A 20,976-nucleotide genomic window follows, 5' to 3' on the forward strand; every position below is an offset into this window, starting at 1 on the left:
TCCCTTTAACCTTACTGACAAGCAGCGATTTATGTCCATGAAGGATGCTACATATTCATTGTTACATATTGAAAAGTTAGAGCCGTTGCCTTTCTCTGTAGCGGAGATCAATTCAGCTACGTGGTTAGTACACGGATTGATAACTCTCCCTTTCGCGCTTTTTAAGTTTACGTCTTGTATGAAACATTATGCTGTGGGTAGATATGAACCGCTGGGCACCGCTTTCATACATGAGGTTTGGTCCCTCCCCTTTACGTATAGATGTACTAGGGACGGCACTGAAGTTTATTTGAAAGGCGAGGAATGTACCACGACACCAGACCATTCCTTGGTATGTAGGCACATTCAATTACACGGCGCATGCAATGTACAAGCACCGAACTTAGCCTGCGTCCTACGAGGTATCCCAGTGCCTGTGATTACGCCTTCTTTCACGCTGCTTGCAAACGGTAGTTATTTAATTTTGAATAATGAAGCTTGCTGCGGGATGTTAGTGGGAATCCCGTACATAGTAACTGTCTCGCAGAAAGTTGTCTGCTGCAATAATGTTCTCTTTCCACCCCCGCAGGGGCGGCTGGATGTTTCTATCTGGCCTTCGATTCCAACCTTGAAAGCAGAGTTCAACAAGTTGAGCAGAATAAGAGCTCTATTGTCCCAAAAAGAGGTGCCATTGACTTCCTCTCGTGAAACATTTGTCCTTCACGTTGCTAATACGCGCACTGAGGTACAGGCGCTTCTGAATACTGACCTCCCCCTACATTTCGGCACTTTGATCCAAACTATTTTTAATGCCTCGTCCACGACCGGCCTGGCTCATTTTTTTAAACTTGTGGGCTCGGGTCTCGTGACCTCTTTCAAAACTATTTTTGGTGTGATTCCGGCATTTTTTCATTCACTTTTCTCGAGCATCTTTGGAGGTGTTCCGCTGCTTCTGGCGCTGGTGGCAGGTGTGCTGCTTTTACTTTTCATACTATGGAATGGCTGCTCCTTCTGTGCCACACGAGCGCCTGTCCCGCCTGCATCTTCTTCGTGATAGGATGCTTGACTTTTATGGAACTCTGCCGTTGGCGACCTTAAGCCTGGCATATGGATTATCCTTCAGGTATTCCTACTTCACCTGCGTGCAGCCTGTATTTCACTGCCTGGATTGTCCCTTTGAATGGCCTTTGGATTTGTGCTTGACCAATCTGGTGTCTCCGGTGCCGGATTTCGATCGACTGATGAGGCCCTTAGTGTCTCACGAGTTGGCCTGTTCTGGTGTCCGGATTATGGCCTGTGGTGCGGCGCATGGTATCCTGGGTAATTGGGACATCTCAACAGCTGCCTACAACTTCTTGGCTATGAGCTATTTGGAGGAACATTCCGGGTGCCCTCTGATCGTGCTAGAGGCTCCGATGGTTGAAGAACACGTATGTTCCTTTTCGTTGATGGATTGGATGGCTGAGACTTTCAGTGGACCTGCAAACGATTTTTTGTTGGAAGCAGTGGCCACATATGCTGCCTATACATTCATGGATTAACTGGACAGTTGTCCTTTGCGCCTGTGCTACTGGACAGCACTATAGCGCAACATTTCTTCTTTTCTTTCTCCTTTTTTTTTTTTTCCCCCGATGGTCGTTTTGAGTTTTTTTTTACTTCCATATTTTTTTTCTTTAAAAAAAAACCCTGGTTTATATTTTTTGTAGTTTCGGACTTTGGCGCATTCTGAAACTCTGCATTGGTTACGCCTTGTTCTGCTCTGACGAAACTGAACTCTGCGTTCTCTCTTTTCTTGCCTATTCAATAGTGCTTCGATCAAGGGGGCGTGTAGTGAGTTCTTCCTGAATACGCACATACATTGTTAAGTTAGCATGACCACGTTAGATGTTAGAATGCCATCTTTCTGCTTTTGCACACGACACTGCGTTTACATGTTATTTCTTAAATAAACTGCTGACTCGAGACTTGCCTCACACGAGAGCAATCTGTTGTTACCATCCCAGGCTCTGCGCAGCGACCTTGGTCTGTACATGGTGTGACAAACAGTCTGGAATATTACACAATGCATGTTTTTCACTCTAGGTTGATCGACCCACTATTTAGCCATAACACACGCGCAGCTGCACATACGTGAGAGTTGGTGCTTTTAATATCACAGACATCATGTTTATTATTCAGACCGAAGACGAGCCTTCCTGCGAGAAGTCTCCTGATGCTCCTGTGATGTGATTTCACTAAGCTGATCTTTGAGGTATGGGGTCCCCTATTCAAGCCTAAGAGACCTTCTATTAGCATAATAATAATATTAGCTTCTTAGTCAAGGGAAGGTGGTAGTATCCACTATCATTATAATATGATCACCCCTTTTATATTCTATGGTATTGTAACTATGTTGCTGGTTTTGATATTAATCATTTGTCTGCTTGTATTAGCCAAAGTACTGCATCTTAGGACACGTGGTCTATAAAAATAAACCCCTTTTATTTACAAACGTGTCTCTGTTGATTATTGTTGTGGACTGATGTGAGAATAATATACGAACAGGTATTTCCGATTCCCACCATTCCTGAGAGTACCCTGAGTCGCTTGTTCTGGGTTGTCTATTCATTGGGATCTCTGAGCTAAATCTTGGATAACGAATGGGACACTTATGCTAGCCGGATACTGGGTTCTGGGTTCTGAGGTGAGTTTCTGGTACACCACAATTCACTGAGGTCCTGGGGTTCTAAGCATAGTTCTGTGTATAAGCAGAATCCCTGCAACAGTAGCCCCTCTGTAAAGTGTGTTAAACCCACTTGTCCAATTTTATTGAATGCCTGTGGGGCATCATCTGCCCCACTGGCAGTCCATAAATTTGGATCCTGCCTCCCACTATGTGCCCATGATTATAGAAGGGCAAGCTAAAGGGTTTTGGAGGCTGTGGTTGTAAGGGTGGGTTGGTGGGGATGGACTTATCAGACCTCTGGCTAATGATCTCACGTGGTCTGTGGAAATCACGTCCACAAAAAGGCTGGGTAGCCTGTTTGCTTTGGTGGCTGGGCAGGAGAGGATGCAGCTGGTAGCCCCTACTGAAGCCATGGAAAGGGTGAAAGGTGGACTGGGACTAGCGTGGGGTCATGGATAGGCCCAAGGATCTGGCCATATCTCTGCTATCCTTAAAGCGCTCCAGGACAGAATCAGCATTTTCACCAAAAAGGTCAGAGCCATCAAAGGGCATGTTCATGAGCGAAGCTTGGACATCCCCCGAAACACCCGTGGTTCTCAGCCAGGTGTGGCATCTAAGTACCACTGACGATTAAATCACTCTGCCAAGTGATTCAGTCATGTCAAGTCCACATCTGATGGTGAATTTTGCTGCATCTCGCCCATCAGCAATAGTTTGAGAAAGCATGGCTCCAGCCTCCAAGACCATTGGCAGCACTTGCACAACCGAATCCCGCACAGTGTGGGAGTATCAGCCCAAAAGGCAGGCGGTACTCACTGGTTGCAGTGCTAAGCTGTCGGAAGAGAGGCCTCTTACCAAAGGGATCCAGCCCTTTGGACTCCCTATCTGGTGGAGTGGTAGGGAACGCACTAGGACTGATCCTGAAAGTGGAGACTTGGACCACCAAACTTTACAGGGTGGGGTGTTGGGTGGGGAAACTGGGGGGTCCCCAGGAGTGGGGCGATGGCAGCATGCAATTGTCCTGTACACAGAAGCCCCTGTGCAGGGCTTGGACAAGGCCAGAGAAGAATATCTGTAAGTGCTTCATTATATGGGAGTAATAGTTTGGATGGGGCAACTACCATCTGAAGCATCTCTGTCAAGACAATCATCTTGACTGCCAATGTGGGCAACTGTCCAAGATCTCAGCTGCCCTTCACACTACCACTGCAAATGAGGCACCCTCCTCCGTAGCCATGGTAGGGGGAGAGACCAGGTCAGGGTCTTGTGAGGTGTCCAAACCAATGACATCCACCAGTTCCTTGTACCGGCTGTCCTCTAGTTTAATGACATGACATTACATGTGTACTTGTAAAGTGCACGTTCACCCAGAATAGTATATTGGTGCTGAATAGCAAAGGTTTATTGGGATGGTGGTAACCATAAGGGTTCCTCGGACCCCTCCCAATTGTCACCCTTTCCAGGCCTGTCAAAAGAAAAAGGCACTGGCTCCAAATCGACAGGCATGGTACCGGTTGGCGTCGGAAGACGCCCATCAGGCTCCATCTTGGAGTCTGATATGAGTATGGAACCTGCTCCGCCGTGGGGCAATGGCACTGGAGCAGACATCAAGGAAGGTTGTGGTATCGCAGGCAGTGGTGCTTCGGGCAAACACGCTGGCGGAGAACCAGTAGGGGCCCCTCCCTAAACCATGGGGCCCAAAGGCGCTCCAGAGGAGTCAGGCCAACCAAATATGAGGTGCATGGCCTCATTAAACTTTCTGAGTTGGGAGGGAGTTGCTTCGGCTCAGGTAAAGTCAGGGACGCAGGACGCCTGGAGTGTTGATGCTTTCGCACCCCATACGATGACTTGGACCAGCGTGGAGAAGTCCAAGACTGCTTTGACTTCTTTCACTTGCGGAACCTACCAGACGACCTGGATCACGACGATGGTCAGGAGTGGCTCCATGAGAGGCCCGGGACCTTCCACACTAGTGTCGCAGGCTTGTCAGGTGGTGAGGAGCTTCAGGGACCGTTCACGTAGAGCCTTGGGAATTCATGGTACAGCAGTCCTTGCAGGTCTTGGAGGCATGGTCCCGCTTCAAGCACCATCTGCTAACCAGATGAGGGTATGTCACCGACATCTGCCTGTAACAGGCACTACATGTTTAAAGTCTGTTGGCTTCTTAGGGGACATCCCCAAGACACCAGGAGATGAAAATCTCAAAAAAGCCTGGCATGGAAAGAAAAGAACTGGCATCAGGGCGCTGGGGTGGCACCTACATAGGCACCACGCATGTCACATCCAGCGCCGCCGACATGGAGCAGAGCGACGCCACTTGCCAGTGTGCAGGTGTACTGCTTGAAAATTTCCAAGTAAGGAATTTGCGGCTAGACTAAATCAGCCATTTTGCCAAGCCTCATGCATGAATCCCAAATCTTAGATGGGGTTTCGTACGTGTTGCCAGAAAACATTGTTCAAAGATCAGTTTCTATGACTGGATAAAATGTCCCAGGCAACCTAACCAGGATGAAGACCCGTTGGGTGGCAGACCTAGGAAACCTGGAGGAATCTGAAAAGGGGGTAATCCGGCAGTACAATTGAGAGAGAGAGAGTTATTCGCGTGGGTTTCACACAATTGATATTAAAAACTTTTCTCCAAAGTACCTTATACCCGAACTAGGATAAAAACCATGGGAAAAACCGAACCGGATCTCTGCTCAAGGCGCTATCAAAGATAACACCCCTTTGCCCTAACTTGAATAGATTATGATTTGGAATTAATGGGATGATGTTACACTACCAAGGTATAATAGAATACTACATAATTTAGGACTCCTGAATGACCATCGGGGTATAGACCGGTTTGGGACATCCGAGTGATCCAGACTGACACAATGGCAGTCTAACATGCATGGATCACTGCATTAACCTGTTCATACTTGTGTATGAAGGCAGAGGCTACACTAGGAAGCAGTAGAAAATCTAAGGTCCAGCTATGAAGTATAGAGAGGAAACTCTAGGAGAGAGAAGGAAATAAGACATTGAAACACACAACAGGAAATGGGATAAGACTTTGTTGGGGGCAGGGGATTCAAAGCCCACCCCATCGCTCTCAATACAGTTACTCACTGCTCTATGTTGGCAATCCATGATTGTATATCTGTGTGGACGATTGTCAATGTAGATGACTGGAATTGTGTGCATTCTCTTAAAGTTCATAGTCTGTTGCAATAAACCAATAAATGTTTTTTTTTTTTTTTTTTAGATCTACACAAATTGTGAGAAAATTAGATAACAAAATGGCTTCAATTGCCTTACAGCATATGTACAAGCAAGCAAGGAAAGCTTTATTCGACTGTTCGTTGGACAATCATAAAAGCACATAAAACACAGTTAAAATTCATTATAAACTATAAACATTACGAATAGCAAAACATGAAAACCAGATGACATTTTTCACAAATTTCAGCTAGACTAGCAAATATTATAAATTTAAAACCACCGTCCTCAGTCAATAAAAACCCAGCTGTTAACAATCCTCAAATATAATAATTTTCCTAAGCCGGGGCACTTTATTCAGATACAGAGCTATCCTCCAGGCAATATGTTAATTCTCCAAAAACTGGAGACGGATTAACGCTGGGCGACACGGTCTAAAACCTTGATTTTTTTAAGAGAGGCAGTATCCAGACTTTCCTTAGTGACACATAAAATTTACAAAAAAACATTACATGAATTGTGGACTGGGCAGATTGTGAGTCACAGGGGCAGGGCAACAAAATTCGTGACCAATCATTCAATTTAGGGATAGACAATCTGTGGACAATGCCCAATCTAAATCTAGTTAAAAAGCATTCTGTTAAAGCCACTGGGTACAAAAGTCAGGTATGGCTCCATCCCTAAACAAGTAAGTGTAACTGTACAAAAGTGTTTAAGAGCACAGCATCAACATAAATGTAGGATAAAAAGCCTACATAAACACCAGAATCAATGTAGGTTAAACAAATCCATTTGATGCTCCAGTAACCTATACTGCAAGATCTTTCTTGAAAGGGTGTAATCGAAGTTTTACAAAGGACTACACATCTTTTCAAGCGAATAGATTGAAAACTATGGTATACAACATACATGGATAATAGATTCAAGAACTGTATTATGGATGGCTTTGGTGGCTTACCCTTTTTCTGGACCGCGGGTGATGAGGCACCCCACCAATGTTCAGTCGCTGGTCAGTTCGAGGAGACCCTGAATTCCTATGTTTCACAGACCTCAGATGTACTTTCCAATGGTGATCTGCATTCTTAAAATAGCTCTTTAAATACAAAATAAAAAAAGGATTGTGGGAGGTTATGGTACACTATGCAGGCTATGCACTGTGCTATTCCCATCTGGAACACATTTGGTCGTCAATTACGGCAAATCACTGACTGACACACTCTGACACACTGACACACACACCTAATCCCCCCCCACCCCCCCATCCCATCCCCCCCCTTCCTTAAACATTTGTGGGACTGATTACAAACCTTACAAAAGAATATGCTAGATTACAGATGTTTTTCAAACAAATAAAGGCATTGCACACAAGGCGCTACAAAGCTAGAATTGTAACGATTATTCAAGTAGAATTGCAAACGCTATTTCTCACTAGAGAGACCTGCATAAAGTTCAATTCCCTGTGAAACAATGGGACCCATGCTTGTAATCAATCTTTAAAGAGGCTATACCATTGTAGTATAATTTTCTCATCTTGTAGAAGTTAACCCAAAACAGTGGCCCCTATTTATTACGAGCAGCATGAGGGTAGAGGAATACAATCTAGCATATGATTTTACACTCCACCATTCCTCCAGGATGCTATGTAGTAACCTTTGAAAATGAGAGCCCCAGAAAGGAAAGACAAGAGTCTAGTGTTAAGACAGAAAGCAGTACCAACTACAGCAGAATCTCACTCGTCATGCTAGGTAGAAAGGGCTGAAGAGAACTACGCAGAGAGGTTGGCACAAACAGGATCTCTACAATGATAAGTGTTTCAACTTCTGAAAATTGCGTGGAAAAAGTGTAGTTTGGTAAAAAGGACATGAAGGGGTTTCTACTACTGGCCTGGCCTAAAGGCTGGAGGCTAAAGGAATACATCTGGGTTCAGAAGCACAAATAGAGTAAAAGGGAGTCACTTAATTATGAATTGCTACATAAAAAACATCCATTTTGAATTTAACATGCTAAGCGTGTTGTTGACTGGTTAATTCATAGAGTGCCTGGATCACACATCCATAGCATGCTGAGGGTTAACCTCGTGAATATTAACAGGTTAGCAGGTGGCGTTTAGAAGGAGATCCTAGATCCAGAGTGGATTCCTCCTAATGATCTATTCAGTCAGCACTGTTGGGCAGAAAGTAATTGCCCATTAAGTAAGTCTAGTGGGTAGAGGCATGCTAGGGAACACTCTGGAAGGCATCTTGTACTCTGGTAGGTCTGATGGGCTTTGACCACTTATGAGAGCATTTGTCGATTTAAAGATAAGAAAACAAGGGTAGGCCCATGATCAGAAAGGTTACTTGAATGGTTTACCACAAAACAGTCTTCAGTGCTTTCTTTAAACTTGGGTAGCTGGTTTGGTTTTCAGGAATGAACACGGATAATCAAAGATTCTAACCCATGTGGTTTCATTATTCTACAATGTTTTTAAGCCCCACGATTAAACCGAGGATAAGGAAGTATCAGAGTGTCCTGCCCAGCTCCAGCTTCTGAAGGTAGTTTGTGCCTTTCACCAAGAGGTTCTGGAGCACCATTCATGGAACCTAATTGAGCACTGTGTGCTCTAGTGAAAGGCAGTGAATAGCTTTCAGAAAAGCTGCTAGGTTGGAAACGTTCCCAAAGTTGAAGCATAATTGTTGCTTTGTTATGCATCTAACTGAGTTTTGAGATTTGCTAAATTGGAAATTCAACATTGCTGATTACAATAGCGCAACCTGGACAGATCAAGGCATAGACTAGACTGAGATAAGTGAATAGAGAAACAAGAGAATTTTCCACAGCAAAATCTATTGGAAACAGATTTGTACTAGGTTAGGCCGGATATTCTTGGTGTGGTAAACCATTTGTCTTTACTCCTCCAGTTTTTCTGAATTTGTTTCTCTTAGTATTAGGACTGTGCACTTTACCACTGATAATCAGTGTTAAAGTGATCGCTGCTCCAAACAAGGTTAAACTGTCCTACACCTAACTGGTAAATTTAATTTTATGTCCTTAGTAAATGGTACTAAATGTCTCCTTTAAATGGTACTACATGTACCCAGGGCCTGTAAATATAATGCTTCTTGTGGGTCTACAGCACTCATTGTGTCCCCCACTAAAGGATCCTTTTAAAACTGGTTTGAGGCCTGTTACTGCAGGCTGTTGTGTAGTTCTACACTGCCATGCCGAGCTGGTAAACTACATTTTGCCAGTCCTAAATATTCCTTATTGATACATACAAGTCTCACCCCAGGTAGGCCCTAAAAGCTCATAGGGCAGGGTGAACAGTATTAAAAAGTATTATATGTCCTGACAGTGAAAATCATAGTAATTTATTACTGCTGTAAGGCCTCTCGTAATGCTGGGTTACTGTATTACTGTATTACATTTAATAAGTGATGACTTTAGATCGGGAGCAGATAGAGATCTTATGCTTCCATTCAAAGGAATTGTAGTTCAAAACCCACTTTAATGGTAAAGTCAGATTTTAAGTCACAATTCTGAAAATGCCAGTTTTAGAAAATTGGCCTTTTCTTATCCTAACCATTTGTGCCTTCGGCCTGGGTAACACTACTATGAATGGCTCTGCTGTTGGGGTTTGTATATTGCTTCCGGACAATAACGCATAGGGGGCCCAAGAGTGGATAGGATGGGCTATCTTGGTAGGATGACTGGAAGGATTTGTAAAAAGCCCCACTTACATTTCACAGGGCTCTGCCTCCTGTACATACACATACAATGGAATCAGACACCAGGACTGCTCCAACGATTATCACAGCAGACAGTTGCAGCCTTGACAGGGAAGGGGAAGAACTTTCAAGAACCAGGTGTAGGGGTAGGGCAGGGAAGGGGCACAGGATAGTATGTATAAATATTGGACCTCCAGAGCTAATCATCAGAACACTCCAGGACCTTCGGAAATTAAAGGAGGACTGTGTTGCCCTTTCAGACCTGCTTACTTTCATCCCAGGCTAACCCAAGAGGCCTCCGTGGAACTGCCTAGCTGATGTGCTGCACTGGACCTGCAACTAGACCTGCCTGAGCCCTGAAGGTCTCTGCCGGACTGATATCCTGATTCCCAGGAGGTGCCCCGCCCCCCACTTCCTCTTTCCAGGTCCTGGACCCTTGGCTGTCATCCGCTCCAGCTCCTCTAAAGAAAACAATTAAAATCCTCAAGAAGTTTGGGCTCTCTGCGACTGCAAACGGGTCACTGAGCACTGAGACACTGCCGGCATGAATTGAAATGAAATACCAGCATTTGTAAAGCACACAGCTACCTCCGGAGATGTGTCCCGGCGCTGGGGGCAGTCATGAAGATTAAGTGAGCTATTGCCCAGAGTTACATGGTGCTGGGAGAACCTGCCGCCGGCACCGGGGATAAAACCATGAACCCCGTGGTCCGGAGTCAGGCTCCCTGGCCGCTGCGCCACACTTCTTCCAAAGCAGACCTCTGGGGACGGACTTATTCTTCATGCTACTGCGACTGCCAGAGAATACCAGCAATATAAGAATTGCACTACAGGAAGGAAAACCCGCAATGACCATCAACGTGAAGCTACAGCAACAACCGTCCGCAACGCCCTACCAGCTCTTCGTGCTATAGCGACAGCCCATAACGTCAGGCTTGATCTTCACACTACAGAGATGGTCATCCGCGATGCTCTACCTACTTCTTGCAGCCTCCTCCACTGGGAATTGAACTCTGCACCAGACTCTGAAGGGAACTCTTCAGCTGAACTAACTTTGTCCCTGTCTCCACCTCATGCTCCTGTGCAGTTGACCAGAACTTATGACTTCCCCTGATCTAGGATGACCAGATGAACACACATGGCAATGTGTACTTTTAGGGGCTATTTTCACTAAAAAGTTTGAAATTTGAAACTGAATATTATTAAATTAATTAACATTTATTTTTGTAAATTGGTTAGGGATTTTCCTTGCATTGTATTTTCACTATCTTACGATGTGTGTGCTGCGTAAATACTGTACACATTGCCTCAAAGTTAAGATGAACTGCTTTGTGCCAAGCTACTAGAGGGATAAGTGCAGGTTACATTTTGTGACTTGTGGTTCACCCTGACCAGGATTGTGGTTGTTGCTCGAGGGGGGCTTCCAATTCCCTCAGCCACTAACCTAATTTCTTACATACCATTTTCGCCAATCACCACTGTGTTGAATTGTAGGATGGAGTCACAACAATTCCCAACGTACTCCAGTAGGTGAGTTAGTGATGGGGGTCAATTAGGGAACAGGGCTAACCGAATGTTAGAGGAGCAATCAGACTTCCTCCACCTAATTGGATCTCTGACTTGGAGCCATTTAGGAATATGATACTTTGTTTCAGACAGGAGACCATGTCACCCTAAGAAGGAAGGGTATGCCCAGACGTGGGTCTTGTGCTCACTGTGCCACTGGATTCAAGCTAGCCTGGCTGATTATGGAGGGTGATACCCTGAAACCATTCTTAGGATGCGTGTTTCCGGTCCAGGACCTGGCCTCGCAGTTCAGGCTGGAGTATAGACATGTTGGTTAATGTCTATGCTGTGACTGTAGATACTCCTGACTTTTGTCAGGGCAGGTAGTGACTGATCTGCCCACCTTGGGAGGAGACCTAAACATGGTGCAAGGCCCACTGGTAGACTTCGCATGCGAGTAGCAAACCACGAACTCTACGTGTTCTGCAAGACATCGACAACTTTGCACTACAAGTCTGGTGCCTGGGACACACCACCATTTCATAATATACACGGCTGGTGCATACATCCTTCTGTGATAGATTTGTCTGCCCCTCAAGCGGAATACTGACAGAGGAGTACGACAATTGGGATCCTGGATAGATTCCCAGAGCCTGTGTGATGCGTGACTAACCTAGCATGTCATCGACAGAATACAGGCATTTTGTGGCCTCGACCAAGACTTTCTCAAGGATTGATCTCTTGCTCCTTCCTGGCACTGACCTGCTACGCGCAATGGCAGCAAATTCTCCCGAGAGGAAATTCTGACCATTCCCCAGTGATAGTCCACCTCTGGGCTCTTGCCCAATCTCGGCGCCCGACGTGATGGCTCAATGCCTGGTGTTTCACCAATGAGCAATTCTGAGACCATATCCAGATGGAACTTGGCCTGTGTTTTGAAAATAATTCGGGCTCAGTGAACTTCTACAGGTTCACCAAATCCGACCTTCACCTGGCAGAAATGTTCAAAAACGAGAAGCTTGCTTGCCTGGAATCCCGAATACTGAAACTTGTGAAATGCTGCTCCGCCGGGGCCCCTGAGAGGATCCATAGGTAACTCTGGCTCAACTGAGGCCAGCTGCCAGTGCTGGAGAGCAGTCACCCAGAGAGTTTATGAGCAGTGATAAAAATAGGACTCATTTGCCATGGGGGGGGATTGGTGGTGGTGGGGAGGAGGGGTTGCGTTTGCGTATAATAACCAGTATCAGGGGCTCAAAGGAACAGTATATCACCAGCGCTGAAGATATAGCAGAGGCCTTTGCTGCTTAATACCAAGCTCTGTACACCCACCACCCTTGGCCTGAGCCGGAGCGTGCAAGCCCACTTCAAGGATGTAGCCTTGATTAGACTTGCAGCGACCCAAAGAGCAGACCTCGAGTCTGCCATCACAAAATACGAAATGGAGGCAGCCATACAAGACTTGAATACTGGTCGGACCTCAGGGACTGACAGGTTCTCAACAGAGTACTATTGGTGTTTTCACTCGTGCTTATGCCTCATCTGTCGAATCTTAACTCCGAAACAAAACACCTCTCCCCCAGAGCTGGATGTCGCCACCATATTGGTATCCTCCAAGAAGAGACATTTGGCCAACGTACAGGCCCATCTTCTGATCAATGTGAAACTTAGGATTTTTTTCGCCAAACTGCTGGCTAACAGGTTTCTGCGGGTACTGTCCACCTTGTTCATGCCAATCAATCTGGCTTTATGCCGAACCAAGGAACCTGTCATTGCATTAGGCAAGTTAATGTTGTGCTCGCTAGTCGGCAACTCCTTTATAGGGAGCCCGCCGCTCAAGTCCTCATCAATAGGGCACTCTCTAATTCCTTCTCTTTCTGCAGAAGCACAAGGCAGGGCTGCCTTCTCTCCACCCCTTCTTTTTGCCCTACTGATAGAACACTTGGCCACTGTTATCTGATGCGCGGCTCTGGTGTGGGGGTGGTGATGGGAGAATAGGGAGGACAAAATTGCCCTCTATGCCGACAATATGCTCCTTTTCCAGGCCCACCCAGAGATGTTGGGCCCTCGAGTCCTCCACATCCCAGGAGTCTTTGAAGAGGCCTCTGGCACAATCCCCATCCAGTGTCTGAGTTTTAAATACCTGGGGGTCTACATATCTCTTCTACCAGACTTGGCACATGACCGCAACTTAACACCTCTGATCGCAGGCAAAAAAAATAAAGCACTGCAGTCCTGGTCCGATCTTTAACATGCTAGGTAGAGTGGCCCTATTCAAAATGTTGTTACTCCCCAAATATCGTTATGCCCTGCAGAACTTTCCGGACCCAATCCCCACTACTTGTTTTAAACATCTTAATGCACTTATCCTTTCTTTCCTATCGCAGGGGCGCTCACCAAGCGCCGTGTGCGATACATGCCGTCGATCTCCATTTGATGGGGCGGCCGATGTTAAGCTCTACTGGGCGTCTCCGCTACTGGCCATCGACTAAATGACTGGGGGTTGGAGCGACTCTGCTCATATCACGGGAATGGCTCAGTTAGTCCTGGATGGGGTCCTAGGGTACTTGTATGACTGTCCCATCCCCACCCACACTACGAACTCACAAAAGTGGAGCTATTATGTCTCAAAATAGAATTGGTGCTAAAAGGCAAAAAACTATTATAAATAAAGCAGGATTGTGTTCATGATCTTCCTCACAAAGCTCAAAATAACTATCACCCTACTGTGCAAGATGGGATAGTGCTTTATTCCACGTTTCTTTAGGGAACAGGGTTTAATTCCTAATGTCTGTATGCACTGCATTCAGGAATCATTTCCAGTTTTCTTTTTTGCACTAATTGCACTTTTTTGCAGTGGACTCTTCAGCAAAAGGTGTCCGTGCTCTCCCCTCAGAGTGTCAGTGCTCTTATCAAGGTGGCACTGGGAGCACAACTAGGACTATTTACTTGGAAAACACGACGCTTTTATCACTGCTCCTCTCGAGACGGATATTTGTTTACATAGACGGTGGTCATACTTTTGGAATATATTCGCAATCACACATATGCCCTGACGAAGTTCAATTCGAACGAAACGCGTTGGCTGAGACTATGGTTGGACAATTAAATTAAAATAAAGATTTTTTCGAGTACAAACAACTGACCACTTGGTGTGATGCATTAACAAGTAATTTGGTGGTGCACCGCTCCAAACCCCTTCTGAAAACTTCATTGATCTGCTTGGCAGTTTGCATCTATTAGCGGCGGATGCAGGGGCGTTCGCATGCACACCATCATTAACTATACCCTTTGATTACATACTATGGGAACAAAGTAAGGAGGTGCAGCCATTGCAGTCCGCCGTTAACCCTCTTTTCTCTAAGACTCTTCAGCAAAAGGACCTGGAAAAACAGAAAATGTTGTCTTTTTGGCATGATTTCTGTGCATCGAGGTATTCTACCTTTTGAGCATCAGAGAGAATTGCATGATGAAGAACCACCAATGTCATGAATCGCTTAGAGGGCATAGAAATGAAATGCCAGGTTTTAGAAGGTACAGAAGTGAAATTGATACAACTGCAGATTACTCTCTCAAAATGGACATGGTTTGCAAAGCATTATATAACAAGTCCTTTGTTACCATTAGAGAGGTCCATACAGAACACATACCTTTGCTTTATTTGGCAGCGATATTGAAACCAATTGAGGGCAATAGATTTTGTACAGCGACAACAAGCCTTGGAGATGAGGAAGTGCTCCCTGCAGGAATGCGAAGAGTTAAGATCCAAAATCAAAAATCATCAAGTGCAGACATCTAGTCCAAACAAACACACAGCAAGAGGACATGAGCACTGTATGTGGTGGGAGTTTAAAGAGCATATTGGTTGATTGCAACAGCTATTTATATATTTTTTCACAGTTCAGAATAATCTATACGTTTTAATAACCCAACTTTTTTTTTTATACATGCTGGGTACATAGAATGATTGAAAGAAATATTAAACGGAAGAATAGGAACAATCTCGAACATCATTTGCTCAAACATTTCAAATCTTTGAAGTAGCCTATTTGAATGTATCTGCTAAAAAAAAAGTTCATAAGAAGAGCTAATCTAGAAGGTGGCACAGAAAAATGATTACTTTACTGAAAAAGTCAACCACCAAAACGAAAGAGCAAATAGAAACCAAAACCTTTTGAAATCTGTGCACCACAAATTTAACTAAGCAAGGTGAAAAATGAAAAACCTATATACTTTGATAAAATATCCTTTGACTCATCCAGGAGTTTTACAGATGAATATTTGTAATAGACTAATTGGTGTAAAAAATCTTGCCATGTAGCTTGTTAACAGATGTAGAGCTCCAAAGGCCCTAACTTGCCTTGTTCTTGAGGACTCACCATTTTGGATTGCATCTCTATTAGTTTTCTAACTCGAAAAGGCTTCACTAAAAAGGAAAAAACATATTTAGAAGAAACACTTTTAATACTGTTGAACTGCTTGAGATTGTTATTTATAATAATAATCCAGTATTTTTCACATTGCACTGTCATTCTTTAAAACACACCGACGAATACACTATTCAACATTACAGTGTCCATTGCTTTAGGAATCTCTCTCTCTCTCGTCAGAAAAAAAAATGTTAATGCATGCAAAATGTTTTAAAAAGGAGATTTTATTCTTGTGAAAGGGCTGCTGCTTTCAGCACACATTGAAAGTGCGATCATTTTCATTGAGATCTCCAAACAGCTGTTTTTTTTTTTTTTTTTTTTTTTTAAACAAAAACTTTTCAACTAAACAGCATGAGCGAGTAATCGCTGTTGTCATCTTACACCTAGATAAAAAAAGTGGACTTACCGCTCTCTTTCCTGGTAAGTAAATAGAGCAGATGACAAATGAAGGGAGACTGTTGGTATAAAAAAAATATAAAAGAAAACTAATTTAACAGACTTGTACATAAAGGTAATTTTTAAGAAAAAGGCATGAGAGAACATGTAATACCACAGATTGTAGGGTCCTATTTCTTCTGGTATACAGTGTTCTGTGGACTATATCCACACACCATCAGAAAAATAAGGAAGCAGCAATGATAATGATCAGGTTCAATATAAGATTGTAACATTGCTTGACAAACTTAGTGCTACTATAGAGGAGAAGCTAGGTTTGCATTAACAACAGTTTTATAAGCAAGAGTTCTTATTTTACCTTCGTGTTTTTCAAAATGTCAAAAGGCTCAATAGGATAGAATAGTTATTAATACAAAACAAAGTTTGTTGCCTAGTTGAGTGGAAATTTACAAAAAACAAAACAGCAACCCTGGGGTTGAATCATTCCTTTTACTTGATTTTCACCGCCTTTATCGCTAAAAGGTCCCCATCCCATTGATTCACACATTCAACACACATCAAATATATATGGTAGTCAGTATATGCAAGATACCTGCCCCATCCTTTAACGGATTTAAGGCAGTCAACCATGAGGCGACACTCAACCGCACAAACCTAGAGATGACCGATGCATACTTCGTAAACTAATCATCACAATCTCTGCTGCCACGCTTTGTTTTAAACACTTGGAGCCTCATTACGATGATGGGCGGAAAGACTCAGGGAATCGGAATTTCCAAGACCACATCAGAACCCTTCCGACCGACTTGGTCTGTTCAAAAATCTGCCCGACCGATTAAGATGTTCACGGACGTAAAGGAAACCAAGCGTTTATTCCGAATCGGTTCAGACTGGCTTTCGGAGTATTCGTTTCGGTAGGAACCGCATTGTGCACCTCTACAGAGAGTGTTTCCAACCAACCGATTACAATTTCCAACAGCCTTTCCGAAACGAAAAGGCTGCCGGGGAGTGACTTTGGGGGCCCCTAGCAGGGCCTCCATCATCCGGAGGCTTCTGGTTAGGGCCAAGGAAGGTACCTAAGGCACACCCCTGTAAAACCCTGTATGTGTGGCAGGCACTGTGAGGTGCCGGCAACAGGGTGCATGGTTTTACACCCCCCCCATTTCGTCAAAGGAGCCTGTGTTGTTAGTCAAAACACTGGCTCTTATGGGGATCAATGGGACTCCGACTGAACAGTGTTTGATCGCATCGTAATCGGTCGGGTGGAACGTCGACCGCGAGGCAATCGCTTACCGAATCAGAGACTTTTCCCAACATCGTGTTGAGGTTTTTAGTGTGAAATGTCAAAGTCTTTCTTGCACTGGTTAATCATTACTGGTACTGCATAAATGGACACAGCATTTTGACATGCAGTAAGAAGACGAAGGTTTAAAATACTGAATGGGCAAATACCTTCCGACTCACATGACACCATGGACTTGCCATAAATAGAATTTGTTAATAAAGAAGTCATTGTGATACAAAGTTGATAATCCTTTACAACACCCATCAAAGCATTAATAACAAATACTGAAAACAAAGGTTTTCCAAACGTAGGACTTAAGTCCTTAAAATTACTCAAAACCATTTTGAAACATTACAGCACTCACTCATCAATGCTTTCTGAATTTTACATTAAAAAAAAAGAATACACATGGAACAAGAGAAGACACATTTGTTTAAAAAAAAAAACCAGAAAAAAAAAATGTAGATTCTATGTCAGGACTGGAGGCGAGGATTATGCCTTCTTTCTCCACTTTATTCACATCAGCAGCACAGAAAGAACAACAAAGACTACGTTTCCCATGAGACATCGGGAAAAAACAGTCAACAACAACGTGGTAACAACCAATCAAAACGATTAAGAGTGTCCAATCAGAGCTTCTCCTGTAGATATAGTCCCTTGTTAGTGTCCAGATCTCCTCTTTCTTCGCTGCTGCGCAGCCAGTTAAGTCCCTCAGGGTTATGCTGTTTGGGGGGCTTGTGATAAATTTCATACTTGTTATTCATACTGGTTATTTCATACATGTATTTACATAACTGTTATTTCGCTCCAGTTGAGAGTTGTTAGTTACGTTTAATATATATTGCAGTAGACGAGTTTCTTCTTCATTGTGTTTTTCGCCGATACGGTGTTAAATGATTTTATTTTCCCCGTCGCTATGGTAGGGGGTGTGTTTTTGCGACGAATTTCGTCTCGTCTTGGGCCGCGGGAGTGAGAGTCGTCTCCCACTCCTACGCGGCTCCGCTGGCGCGCTCTGGTCCTCCCGCCGCCTGAGGGCGCGAGAGGCGGTGACTGAACGCGACGCGTCTCTGGTTTTCATGGTTTCCAGAGACGCGCGCGCGTTTAGGTGCCTCTGGAGCTCTGGGCTGAGAAGTGACGCCGACTGTGGTCTGTACCGGCCTCGCGAGCTTCAGTTTTCAGCTCGCGGGCCTATTACTTGCATTGGTGACGCTCGGTTCCCGCGTTTGCGTTAATAACGGGGAACTCGAGTCTGGTATTTCGCACATTAGTGCTGACGCCTCCCAGGAGGTCTTGTACTCGCCGTTAGGCGTACTTTGGGGACGTTTCCAGCCCAGTCTTCTGCACTACACAATTTGATTTGCTTCTGCCAGCTTATGTCCCCCAAGGGCTAGTCACCCTGCATGAAAAAATATAGTGTGGATCTACCACGTTTAAATCTGTCAACTGACACCCAGTTGTGAATACTTCTTGCGAGTGCAGCGCAAAAGTCTTTTGCCCTTTTTCCCCCCATAATGGAGTTTTACGGGGATTACCAAGAGGAAGAGGAGGATCCTCTAGCAGATATGCCGTGGGGCGATGCCTTTTATGAGGCGGTTGACACCTCTATTTACAGTGCGGTGGACCAGGCCATATCTCCTTTGGAGGACAGGCTGACGCAAAAAATAGAACAGGCATTTTTGCGACTTGAGCGTCGATCGTCCCTGCCTTCTACTACCCAGGAACTCCAGGGGCCTCCCCCTCCCAAACGCCCCCGGGCCCCCGGGGTAGACGTGGACGCTTTTGAGCGCCTCAAGCGGGCCTTCATTGATAGCCAACCTTTGTGGGGTGCGGGCGATTCGCTGGCTCCTAACCTCGTTCCCCCCCCCCTCGCCTCCAGGTCCTTCTGGGGATCCCGATGCCAGCCCGTCCAGGTCGTGGCTCCCGACCCGGCCCTCACAGACCCCCTTTGGGGCCCTCTAACTTACAACCTCCTCCTACTCCTTCTGAAATGTTGGACCCTAATGATATTGTTCACCCTCGCTCTTCAGACTGGGTCCCAGCTGACAAGGTAGCGACTTACGTCGCGGAGCATATCAGGCGCCCACTTGAAAAGGAGGCCCGCAGTTGTCTCCGAGCGGAGTGTCCTCGCCCCTCGCTGGAGGGTAAAGTGGCCCTGACCCCGGACATTGATCCAAGGATGTTGACATTCCTCCAAAAATTTATTCGAGACCCTAAGAAGGGCATCGACAGGTCTTGGAGAGCATGCCAAGATAAGCTCTTGGACGTTTTGGGTCCCGCCACAAAAATCCTCGACATGGCGGAGGAAGCGAAAGCTTCGGGATCGATGATTTCACCCGAAACCCTCTCGGGTTGGGCTCAGCGGGTGGTGGTCTTCTTAGGCAACGCCAACTGTGCCCTCTCTACCGAGCGGAGGAGGTCCCTTTTAATTAAGATTGACCCGAAACTCGGCGACTTAGCGGATTCGGAAGCAGGGGCTGTCGCCCAAGGAGGTCTCTTTGGTGAACCTTTCATTAAGGAATTAGGCAAGTTCGTGAATACCTTCACGTCACTGGACAGGGCGCAGTCCACTATTAAAAAAGTGTTCCCACGTGTTTTTCGCGGGGCCGGTCGAGGGAGGGGCCGCTCGACCGGTCGCCAAGGTCACCAAAACAACCAAAGAGGCTCCGGTCAGTATCAGGATCAGTCGAAGTTTGGAAACTTCTACCCCACGAGAGGACGCCGCGGCAAAGGCAGAGGTCACAGAGGAGGAACTTCCAATTCAAACTCCGGTGAGTGTTATCCCTTTTTCCCCTCAAAGAATAGGGGGGCGTCTGGCAAGTTGTTACGGGGCATGGTCACAGCTCACCCACGATGCCTGGGTTCTTCAGACGATAAGGGGGTTTCACATAGAGTACTTCGGACAGCCTATGCAACGGGTTCCCCCTCGCCCTATTCAGTTTTCAGGTCACGATGCTCAGCTAGTAGACGAGGAGGTGGCTTCCTTGCTTCGCAAGGGGGCCATCTCGCCAGCGACGCGTCACCCGCGCGGTTTCATCAGCAACCTCTTTTTAGTGGACAAGTCGGATGGAGGCAAACGTCCAGTCATAAACCTCAGCGAGTTCAACGGGTGGTTAGTTTACCGCCATTTCAAGATGGAGGGTATTCATCTCCTGCGGGACGTTCTCCGTCCTCACGACTGGATGGTTCGTTTGGATTTGAAGGACGCCTATCTGGTGATTCCTATTTTTCGGCCTCACCGCCGTTTCCTTCAGTTCGAATGGCGTCACCGGATTTACGAGTTTTCGTCACTCCCTTTCGGGCTGTCTTCCGCTCCCTGGTGCTTCACAAAAGTGCTCAAACCAGTGGTGGAGTTCCTGAGAGCTCGCGGAGTCAGATTGATCGTCTATTTAGACGACCTACTCGTAATGGCTCCCTGTCCCATCCTTTTAGCCAATCAGTTACAGATGACAGTGTCCTTGCTGCAGGACCTCGGGTTCGTGATCAATGGGAAGAAGTCCCTTCTCCATCCCGCTCAGTCGGTCACCTTTTTGGGGTTCGTCGTCGACTCCGTGTCATCCACTCTCAGTCTGCCGTCCAGGAAACTTGCAAAGATCCGCCACGAGCTGCGTCGCGTTCTGGCTCGCCAGCGCGTGTCCCTCCGCCAGCTGGCCTGGGTCGTGGGCCTGCTGTCGGCTTCTATTCAGGCGATTTTTCCGGGCCCGCTCCACTACAGGGCCCTTCAACGCCTCAAGGCGTACTTTCTTCGGAGGGGGTTTCCGTACTCCCACAAGGTTCGCCTGTCCGACGAGGCTCGGAACGAAATCCAGTGGT

The 20,976-nt window shown here is 45.7% G+C and overlaps 1 protein-coding gene across 7 annotated transcripts in view; it reads right to left on the minus strand.

The window, feature by feature from the left end:
* CENPI (centromere protein I) overlaps positions 1-20,976 on the minus strand; it is a 708,963-nt gene that overhangs the window by 439,998 nt on the left and 247,989 nt on the right. For all 7 annotated transcript variants that reach the window (XM_085607721.1, XM_085607722.1, XM_085607716.1 and 4 more), the window contains 4 exons: positions 15,892-15,940; positions 15,435-15,481; positions 14,706-14,795; positions 6,804-6,938 (listed from right to left, as the gene is read on the minus strand). In XM_085607721.1, the coding sequence (XP_085463847.1) occupies positions 6,804-6,938; positions 14,706-14,795; positions 15,435-15,481; positions 15,892-15,940 (321 nt within the window). The remainder of the gene's footprint in view (positions 1-6,803; positions 6,939-14,705; positions 14,796-15,434; positions 15,482-15,891; positions 15,941-20,976) is intronic.

Source organism: Triturus cristatus, chromosome 5_2 (assembly GCF_964204655.1).
Source record: "Triturus cristatus chromosome 5_2, aTriCri1.1, whole genome shotgun sequence".
Classification (NCBI taxonomy): Eukaryota; Metazoa; Chordata; class Amphibia; order Caudata; family Salamandridae; genus Triturus; species Triturus cristatus.